This window comes from Anolis carolinensis, unplaced genomic scaffold (genome assembly GCF_035594765.1).
Source record: "Anolis carolinensis isolate JA03-04 unplaced genomic scaffold, rAnoCar3.1.pri scaffold_7, whole genome shotgun sequence".
Lineage (NCBI taxonomy): Eukaryota > Metazoa > Chordata > Lepidosauria > Squamata > Dactyloidae > Anolis > Anolis carolinensis.
In genome coordinates, this window is record NW_026943818.1 from 7,137,757 (window position 1) to 7,148,288 (window position 10,532).

A 10,532-nucleotide genomic window follows, 5' to 3' on the forward strand; every position below is an offset into this window, starting at 1 on the left:
ATATTTGTTCAGTCTCTTATTTTTTCCCCCCTTGATTTTTGGCTTGTCTAGTTATATTGGAAATGAGTTTCCAGAGTAAGACATAAAGCATTGCTTCTCAAATTTAAAGCACATTTGTGTCCAGGGGTGCATCTACATTGTAGAAGTAATACAGTTTGATTCCACTTTAACTCCCATGGCTCAATGCTATGGGATGCTGGGATTTGTAGCTTGGTCAGGCACCCAACTCTCTTTTGCAAAAATTATTATTATTATTATTATTATTATTATTATTATTATTATTATTATTGACACAAAGACACAGTATGACACAGCAAATGATATATATATGCTGGATTATTATTATTATTATTATTATTATTATTATTATTATTATTATTATTACCAATACTTACCAGCCTCTGGGATTTGTAGCTTGGCCAGGCACCCAACACTCTTTTGCAAATTATTATTATTATTATTATTATTATTATTATTATTATTATTATTTTATTGTAACAAGAAAGACATGCTGGATTTTATATCACAAAATCACAAGTCAAACACTTCCCAAGCGTTTAGGACTGTGTGTATTATTATTATTATTATTATTATTATTATTATTATTATTATTATTATTATTATTGACACAAAGACTCAGCATGACACAGCAAATGAGATACATACACTGGATTATTATTATTATTATTATTATTATTATTATTATTATTATTATTATTATTATTAGCAACACTTACCAGCCTCTCCGACATCGGGGTCTTGTCTCCATCCGGTAAATGTTGCTCCAAAGCCAGCACAATGCAGTTCGCGATAATAGTCGCCAAGATCATATACTCAAATGGAGTGGAGTCAACAGTTAGGGAAGATAAGCAAAAATTGCTTCCCAACAGAAGAACAACGTCAACAACTTCAGCAGTCATGAGGATGGATACAACTTTCATCAGCTTCTAGTCTCTTCTGATACCATTAGTCTCCCAGGATCATGCATCTTTCTCTCCATTAAAAACACAACACTTTTTGAGAGCTAAATACTCTCACAACCACCAAATCCCATTGGATCTTGGGTTAGCGAAGCAAGGCTAGCCCTGGTTATGACCTGGATGGGATACCATGAAATTCACGTGGTCAAGGTGAAATAGACATTCATATTTTAAGTAAAATTGAGGTATGATGGCACACCTTTCAGTGAATCTGACTCAGCACACAGAAGATGGTTTTGAAAGACACCAGATTACAGGAGCTGTCTTCTTCTTCTTCTTCTTCTTATTATTATTATTATTATTATTGACACAACAACATTGTATGACACAGCAAACAGGATAGATATGCTGGATTTCGTATCACAAAATCACAAGTCAAACACTTCCCAAGTGTCTAGGACTGTGTGATGTATTTTGTATTATTATTATTATTATTATTATTATTATTATTATTATTATTATTATTATGACACAGCAAACAAGATAGATATGCTGGATTTTGTATCACAAAATCACAAGTCAAACACTTCCCAAGTGTCTAGGACAGTGTGATGTATTTTGTATTATTATTATTATTATTATTATTATTATTATTTATTTTTTTATTATGACACAGCAAACAAGATAGATATGCTGGATTTCGTATCACAAAATCACAAGTCGAACACTTCCCAAGAGTCTAGGACTGTGTGATGTATTTTCAGATGATGCGTGCAGAATTATTATTATTATTATTACTACCATATACAGTAAAGTCTCACTTATCCAAGCTAAACAAGTTGGCAGAAGCTTGGATAAGCAAATATCTTGGATAATAAGGAGGGATTAAGAAAAAGCCTATTAAACATCAAATTAGGTTATGATTTTACAAATTAAGCACCATAACATCATGTTATACAACAAATCTGGCCGAAAAAGTAGTTCAATACGCAGTAATGCTACGTAGTAATTACAGTAGAGTCTCACTTATCCAACATAAACGGGCCGGCAGAATGTTGGATAAGCGAATATGTTGGATAATAAGGAGGCATTAAGGAAAAGCCTATTAAACATCAAATTAGGTTATGATTTTACAAATTAAGCACCAAAACATCATGTTAGACAACAAATTTGGTAGAAAAAGTAGTTCAATAAGCAGTTATGCTATGTAGTAATTACTGTATTTATGAATTTAGCATCAAAATATCACGATATATTGAAAACATTGACTACAAAAATGCGTTGGATAATCCAGAACGTTGGATAAGCAAGTGTTGGATAAGTGAGACTCTACTGTACTGTATTTACGAATTTAGCACCAAAATATCATGATATATTGAAAACATTGACTACAAAAATGTGTTGGATAATCCAGAACGTTGGATAAGCAAGTGTTGGATAAGTGAGACTCTACTGTACTGTATTTACGAATTTAGCACCAAAATATCATGATATATTGAAAACATTGACTACAAAAATGCGTTGGATAATCCAGAACGTTGGATAAGCAAGTGTTGGATAAGTGAGACTCTACTGTACTGTATTTACGAATTTAGCACCAAAATATCACGATATATTGAAAACATTGACTACAAAAATGCGTTGGATAATCCAGAACGTTGGATAAGCAAGTGTTGGATAAGTGAGACTCTACTGTATGTGTTTCACCACATCCCATGTGAAGCTTCCCAGGTCCTCCCATTTTTCAGCGTGAGAAGCAGAGTCAACCACAGTCTTGTAAAAATCCCACGTCTCCGTGGCCACGAGGTCTTTGTGCTGCTCGCTCACCCCAAATTTGGCTTATAGACAGAGGCCTCCTCCACTCCCTATGCATTTTGTAATGCTCACACAGACACCCATCCACTGTGATTCTATTTATTTACCCTCTCAATGCGCTCGATGCGCTCCCTCCCATCTTCCCTGCGCACACATTGCTTCAGCTGTGTTGCTAAGAGCAGGCCTGGTTGCTGGTTATTAGCTGTGTGATTCCAGATCAAAAGAAAACAACAGGCATCCCCCTTGGGAAGGTGGCTGGTGCGCTCCTGACACTGGCAAGAACCAGTTAATGTGCATGTATATATTATATATATACACACACAGAGGCTCCTTGGCAACTTAACCCTCCGTTCCTCTGGGAAGAGCCGTGATCGTTCCATTGAGGAATGTACCCTCATGCATACTTATCAGGAACCAACGATATTTGTCACACGCTTGTGTTACAATTCTATTTCACGAGATCACTTCTGCATGCAACAACCATATAAAGGAAACAACAAAGTAAGTATCCTAGAGTATAATGCAATATATATATATATATATATATATATATATATATATATATATACAGTAGAGTCTCACTAATCCAAGCCTCACTTATCCAAGCCTCTGGATAATCCAAGCTATTTTTGTAGTCAATGTTTTCAATATATCATGATATTTTGGTGCTAAATTCGTAAATACAGTAATTACAACATAACCTTACTGCATATTGAACTACCTTTTCTGTCAAATTTGTTGCAAAACATGATATTTTGGTGCTAAATTTGTAAAATCATAACCTAATTTGATGTTTAATAGGCTTTTCCTTAATCCCTCCTTGTAATCCAAGATATTCGCTTATCCAAGCTTCTGCCGGCCCGTTTAGCTTGGATAAGTGAGACTCTACTGTGTGTGTGTGTGTGTGTGTGTGTGTGTGTGTATATATATATATATGGCAAACTATATATATATACTAGCTTTGCTCGGCCACGCGTTGCTGTGGCTTATGCTTTCAGAGTGTAGCTCTTTATTTACTGTCCTGATATTAGAGATTATATTGTTCTGTATTATTATTAATCGCTTTGAATGCGATCTCCTGCTTCTTGGCAGAATGGGGTTAGACTGGATGGCCCATGAGGTCTCTTCCAACTCTACTATTCTATGATTCTATGATTCTATATCACAGTAATTATTACATATTATATTTATAATCTTGTATTATGTGCTTAGAACTGGATGATATGAGGCCCCTTCTTCACAGCTGTATAAAATGCACACTGAAGTGGATTATATGGCAGTGTGGACTCAAGATAATACAGTTCAAAGCAGATAATATAAGATTCTAAATGGGTTATATAGCTGTGTGGAAGGGCCTTGAGTCTACACTGCCATATAATCCAGTGCAAATTAGATAATCTGTGGAAGAGGCCTAAGTGAGGCCTAAGTCTGCCTGTCCCCTGGGCTGAGTTGGTTGCTAGGAGACCAAGTGGGCAGAGATTAGTCCTCTAACTGGCAGCAATTGGATAAAAACAATTATTCCTCTCCCTCTAATTAGGACTTTATTTTTCTTTTCTTTTTGTTGTATGAATGTAGAGGCATGGATGAGGGGTTGTGCTGCCAAGTTTAGTGTTTCTGGGATGTGTAGTTTTGTTGTTTTGTCCTAGGCCGAAATTTCATTACCCTTTTATATAGATAGATAGATAGATAGATAGATAGATAGATAGATAGATAGATAGATAGATATAGAGAGAGACTATACACACACACACACACACACAGTAGAGTCTCACTTATCCAACATAAATGGGCCGGCAGAACGTTGGATTAGCGAATATGTTGGATAATAAGGAGGGATTAAGGAAAAGCCTATTACACATCAAATTAGGTTATGATTTTACAAATTAAGCACCAAAAACATCATGTTTAACAACAAATTTGACAGAAAAAGTAGTTCAATACGCAGTAATGCTATGTAGTAATTACTGTATTTATGAATTTAGCACCAAAATATTATGATGTATTGAAAACATTGACTTCAAAAATGTGTTGGATAATCCAGAACGTTGGATAAGTGAGACTCTACTGAATGTGTGTGTGTGTGTGTGTGTGTGTGTGTGTGTATAATGTGCATAATTAGGACCAAGTTGACCACAAAACCACTGGGCCAAATCGCACCATATTTGGCCACAATACTCATCACTTTCCAAGGAGTGACCTTGCAGCTTCAAAGCCTGGCTGCTTCATACTTAGGGGACTCCATTGTTACCCAACTTGAATAGCATTGAATAGCCTTGCAGCTTCAAAGCCTGGCTGCTTCATACCTAGGGGATTCCATTGTTACCCAACTTGAATACAATTGAATAGCCTTGCAGCTTCAAAGCCTGGCTGCTTCATACCTAGGGGATTCCATTGTTACCCAACTTGAATACAATTGAATAGCCTTGCAGCTTCAAAGCCTGGCTGCTTCATACCTAGGTGAATCCTCTCTAGGCCACCTTGAATCCCTCAAAGAAAACCCCACTTAGGACTACGTCACAGCAACACGTGGCCGGGCACAGCTAGTAATATAATATGATGATGATAACAATAACAACAACAACAACAACAACAATAGTAATAGTAATAAAATGTGATAATCATGTCTCCTATTCCATCATTAAATCATTGATTACAATGCTGAAATGCCCTAGAGACTGAAAGGGGAGGCTAAGGCATTACTGAGGAAAGGCAGGTCAGAAATATAATAATAATAATAATAATAATAATAACAACAACAACAACAACAACAACAATGAATCCCCATCCTCCAAGTGACTGACTAAGATGCTGAATTGCACTACGGGCTGAATGAAGGGATTAGGGTGGAACTGTGGAGAGGTGAGTAAGACTTTATTATTATTATTATTATTATTATTATTATTATTATTATTATTATTATTTTATTATGACACAGCAAACAAGATAGGTATGCTGGATTTCGTATCACAAAATCACAAGCTGAACACTTCCCAAGTGTCTAGGACTGTGTGATGTATTTTTGGATGATGCGCGCAGATCCCAGTAGGGTGGCCTTTTGCAGTTGGCAGATCGTAATTTTGTCAATGTCTATTGTTTCCATTATTGCTATTGCTATTATTATTATTACATTAAAGAAACCCAAAATGGTGATAAGCATACTTTTACTCCATCCTTCAAGTCACTGACTAAGGGCCCTTCCAGATAGGCCCTATATCTCAGGATCCGATCCCAGGTTTTCTGCTTTGAACTGGATTATATGAGTCCGCACTGCCAGATAATCTGGGATAAAACAGAAACCTGGGATCAGATATTGGGATATAGGGCCTGTCTGGAAGGGCCCCAAGATATTGAATTGCACTGGGGGCAGAAAGAAGGGGGTAGGATGGAACTGTGGAGAGATGGATAAGACATATTATCATCATCATCATCATCATCATCTGAAAGAAACCCAAGGTGTTGACAAGCATGCCCTCTACTCCATCCTCCAAATCATTGACTAAGATGCTGAATTGAACTAGGGCCTGAAAGGAGGAGGATTGGATGGAACTGTGGAGAGGTGTATAAGACATACAACTATGGTGATGGTGATGGTGGTGATGGAGGTGTGACGGGGATGGTGGGGATGGTGATGGTGGTGATGATGATGGTGATTATGACAATGACCCTCCTGACTTCTTCCCCCCATAAAGCCCAACTTGGGCCTCTTTGGGGCCATGATGGTGGTGGTGGTGATGACCCTCCCAACTTCTTCCCCCCAGAAAGCACGACTTGGGCCTCTTTGGGGACATGGTGGTGGGGTGAGGGTGGGGATGGTGGAGATGTGATGGTTGGGGTGATGGTGATGTTGATGGTGATGGCAATAGTGGTAACTATCCCGACTTCTTCCCTCCAGAAAGCCCGACTTGGGCCTCTTTGGGGCCATGATGGTGGTGATGGTGGTGATGATGATGGTGATGACCCTCCCGACTTCTTCCCCCAGAAAGCCCGACTTGGGCCTCTTTGGGGACATGGTGGTGGGGTGGGGGTGGGGATGGTGGAGATGTGATGGTTGGGGTGATGGTGATGTTGATGGTGATGGCAATAGTGGTAACTATCCCGACTTCTTCCCTCCAGAAAGCCCGACTTGGGCCTCTTTGGGGCCATGATGGTGGTGATGGTGGTGATGATGATGGTGATGACCCTCCCGACTTCTTCCCCCAGAAAGCCCGACTTGGGCCTCTTTGGGGACATGGTGGTGGGGTGGGGGTGGGGATGGTGGAGATGTGATGGTTTGGGTGATGGTGATGTTGATGGTGATGGTAATAGTGGTAACTATCCCGACTTCTTCCCTCCAGAAAGCCCGACTTGGGCCTCTTTGGGGCCATGATGGTGGTGATGGTGGTGATGATGATTGGGGTGGTGGTTGGGGTGATAGTGGTTGGAGTGATGGTGATGGTGGTGACCCTCCCGACTTCTTCCTCCCAGAGAGCCCGACTGGGGCCTCCTTGGGGCTGTGATGGTGATGGTGGTGGCAGTGGTGGGGAAGGTGGTGGTGGTGGTGATGTTATGGTTGGGGTGATGGTGGTTGGAGTGATGGTGATGTGATGGTGATGGTGGTGACCCTCCCGACTTCTTCCCCCCAGAGAGCCCGACTTGGGCCTCTTTGGGGCCATGATGGTGGTGATGGTGGTGATGATGATGGTGATGACCCTCCCGACTTCTTCCTCCCAGAGAGCCCGACTGGGGCCTCCTTGGGGCCGTGATGGTGGTGGCAGTGGTGGGGAAGGTGGTGGTGGTGGTGATGTTATGGTTGGGGTGATGGTGGTTGGAGTGATGGTGATGTGATGGTGATGGTGGTGACCCTCCTGACTTCTTCCCCCCAGAGAGCCCGACTGGGGCCTCCTTGGGGCCCTGTCTCCGAGAAGGTGCTCCTCCCTCTGCCCCCCAGCCCCCCGTGGCCTGCCCCTCCCCCCAGCCCCCAGACCCCAAAGGATATGGCCACTCGGTGATGCGCTTGGCGTACTTGCGCACGGCGTTGTCCTCGCTGAAGACGAAGAGGGAGCGGTTGAGGGTGAGGCAGTTCTGCTTGACGGGGATGGGGTTGTAGAGGGCCATGGTGCGGGCCCGCTGGGCCTTGGACTGCTTGTAGACGGGCGGGCGGGGGCCGGCGGCGGCGGGGGCCGGGGCCGAGGAGCCCCCCGCCGCCATGGGCCGCCCCCCGAGCCCGCCCCCGGGCCCCAGGCCGCCGCTGCCCCCGCGGGGAGGACCCCCGAGCCCCAGCCCGCGCCCGCTGGGCAGCTCCTCGCCAAAGCGCGCCATGGCGCCGGGGGGGCCCTCGTCTCCAAGCTGGCCGGCGAGCCCCCCGCGGGGAGACGCATCCCAGCCCAGGCGGGTCCGGAGGAAGAGAGAGCCGCCCGCCGAAGACGAAGGAGGAGGAGGAGGACGCACCCGAGCCTCAACTGTCCGCTCCTAGGCCCCTCTTCTCTCCCAGGCGACTCAGGAGGAGGAGGAGGAGGAAGGGCGGGGAAGAGGGAGGATGCCGAGACTCAGCTGCCTTCTTCCAGGCTTCTCTTCTTTCCCAGGCGACTCAGGAGGAGGAGGAGGAAGGGCGAGGAAAAAGAGGCGAGCCTCAACCGGCTCCCACAAGTCTCCCTTCTTCAATGCGATTGATTGGTTGATTCAGTTGAGGCTGAAGGGCGAGGAAGAGGATGCCGAGCCTCAACTGTCTTCTACTAGGCTTCTCATCTTTCCCAGAGATTGGGGAGAAGGATGAAGGGCGAGGAAGAAGAGGCGAGACTCAACGGGCTCCCAGAAGTCTCCCTTCTTCAATGCTATTGATTGGTTGAAGGCTGAAGGGCGAGGAAGAGGAGGATGCCGACCCACACTGCCTTCTTCTAGGCTTCTCCTCTTTTCCAGGTGACTGAGGAGGAGGAGGAGGAAGGGCGAGGAAGAGGAGGCCGAGCCTCAACGGGCTCCCACAAGTCTCCCTTCTTCAATGCGATTCATTGATTGATTCAGTTGAGGCTGAAGGGCGAGGAAGAGGAGGATGCCGAGCCTCAATTGTCTTCTTCTAGGCTTCTCTTCTTCTCCAGGCGATTGGGGAAGAGGAGGATGAAGGGTGAAGAAGAGGAGGAGGAGGATGCTGAGCCTCAACTGTCTTCTTCTAGGCTTCTCCTCTTTCCCAGGCGATTGGGGAAGGGGAGGATGAAGGGTGAGAAAGAGAAGGAGGATGCCAAGCCTCAACTGTCTTCTTCTAGGCTTCACTTCTTTCCCAGGAGATTGGGGAAGGGGAGGATGAAGGGTGAAGAAGAGGAGGAGGAGGAGGAGGAGGAGGATGCCGAGCCTCAACTGTCTTTTTCTAGGCTTCTCCTTTCCCAGGCGATTGGGGAAGGGGAGGATGAAGGCTGAGGAAGAGGATTGCTGAGCCTCAACTGCCTTCTTCCAGGCTTCTCTTCTTCCCCAGGCGATTAGGGGAGGAAGAGGAGGAGGCTGAGCCTCAAGGAGGCCCCACAACTCTCCCTTCTTCAATGCTATCGATTGGTTGGAGGCTGAAGGGCGAGGAGGAGGAGGATGCCGAGCCTCAACTGTCCTCTCTAGGCTTCTCTTCTTTCCCAGGCGATTGGGGAAGGGGAGGATGAAGGGTGAGGAAGAGGAGGAGGATGCCGAGCCTCAACTGTCTTCTTCTAGGCTTGTCTTCTTTCCTAGGCGATGAGGGAAGGGGAGGATGGTGAGGAGGAGGATGCCGAGCCTCAACTGTCTTCCTCTTGGCTTTTCTTCTTTCCTGGGCAATTGGGGAGGAGGACGAAGGGTGAGGGAGAGCCTCAAGTTGAAGCTGGAGAAGAAGGAAGAGGAGGCTGAAGCTCGACCGCCCTTCTTTCTCCCACGCCTTGATCGAGAGTCTCTTCTTGCCTTCTGAAGGAAGAGGAAGAGGGCTGCTACTGGTGGTGGTGGTGAGGAGGAGGAGGATGCTGCTGAAGGGCGAGGCTCTTCCAAGAGGAGGAGGAGGAGGATGCTGAGGCTCCACTCACTGCCCTCTGATGAGATCCAGCAGACAAAGAAGAGAAGAAGAAGAGGATGATGATGATGATGATGATGATGATCTCAGCTTCCCCAAGGGTCCATTCCCCTCCTTGGTTGAGGAAAGAGAAGACTGAATGAGAGGAGGAAGAGGAGGAGGATGTCCTTCTTGGGTGAGAAGAAGAAGAGCAATTGGTGGTGATGCTGCTGAAGGGCGAGGAAGAGGAGGCAGAGGAGGAGGTTCAGCTCCCTTCCATGGTCCCTTCCATGGCGGCGAGAGAGAGAAAGAGAGAGAGAGAAAGAGGGGAGGCTGACAGAAGCCCCCCCCTCTCCTAGGTCTCCCTCCTTTGGACCCCCAAATCCGGGGACAAATCCGGGGACAAATCAGGGGACATTCAGCAGTAAGGAAGAGGCCCAAACCATCTTCCTCCTTCGCCTCTTCCCCGCCGGAAAATCGGAGCAGCAACCGGTTTGTGGACCTCGCCCCTCCGACCAGAGGGGAGGGGGGAGAGGAGGGAGAGGGGGAGGGGCCAGCTGACAGCCCCGCAGCCAATCAGCGGCGCCCAAAAGCCCTCCCCGCCCGACCCCACAGAGAGAGTTAGAGGAGGAGGGTTTTTGCAGGGGGGGGGGGTGGGAGAGAGGAGGGATGGGAAAGGGGCGGGGCCTAATATTGAGGCAGGGGAGGAGGGAGTTGGGTGTAAATCGCCCCGCCCCCTCTCCTTTGCAAAGCTTTCCTTCTGGGAAGGCAAAGGAGGAGAGCAACATCAGGCGAGCTGGAGCTGTCCAAGTGCTGAAAGCAAG

At 45.6% G+C, this 10,532-nt stretch overlaps 1 protein-coding gene across 10 annotated transcripts in view; it reads right to left on the minus strand.

Moving 5' to 3' along the window:
• Window positions 1–10,244, minus strand: part of cacna1b (calcium voltage-gated channel subunit alpha1 B) — a 250,165-nt gene extending 239,921 nt beyond the window's left edge. For 9 of the 10 annotated variants that reach the window (XM_062960067.1, XM_062960066.1, XM_062960065.1 and 6 more), the window contains exons 1-2: window positions 7,711–10,243; window positions 738–843 (exon numbers count right to left, since the gene is read on the minus strand). In XM_062960067.1, coding sequence (XP_062816137.1) covers window positions 738–843; window positions 7,711–8,033 — 429 coding nt within the window. In that variant the 5' untranslated portion in view covers window positions 8,034–10,243. Of the gene's footprint in view, window positions 1–737; window positions 844–7,710 lie in introns of all 10 variants that reach the window. The other variant, XM_062960070.1, reaches the window with a different exon arrangement.
• Between the last annotated feature and the right edge of the window lie 288 nt (window positions 10,245–10,532).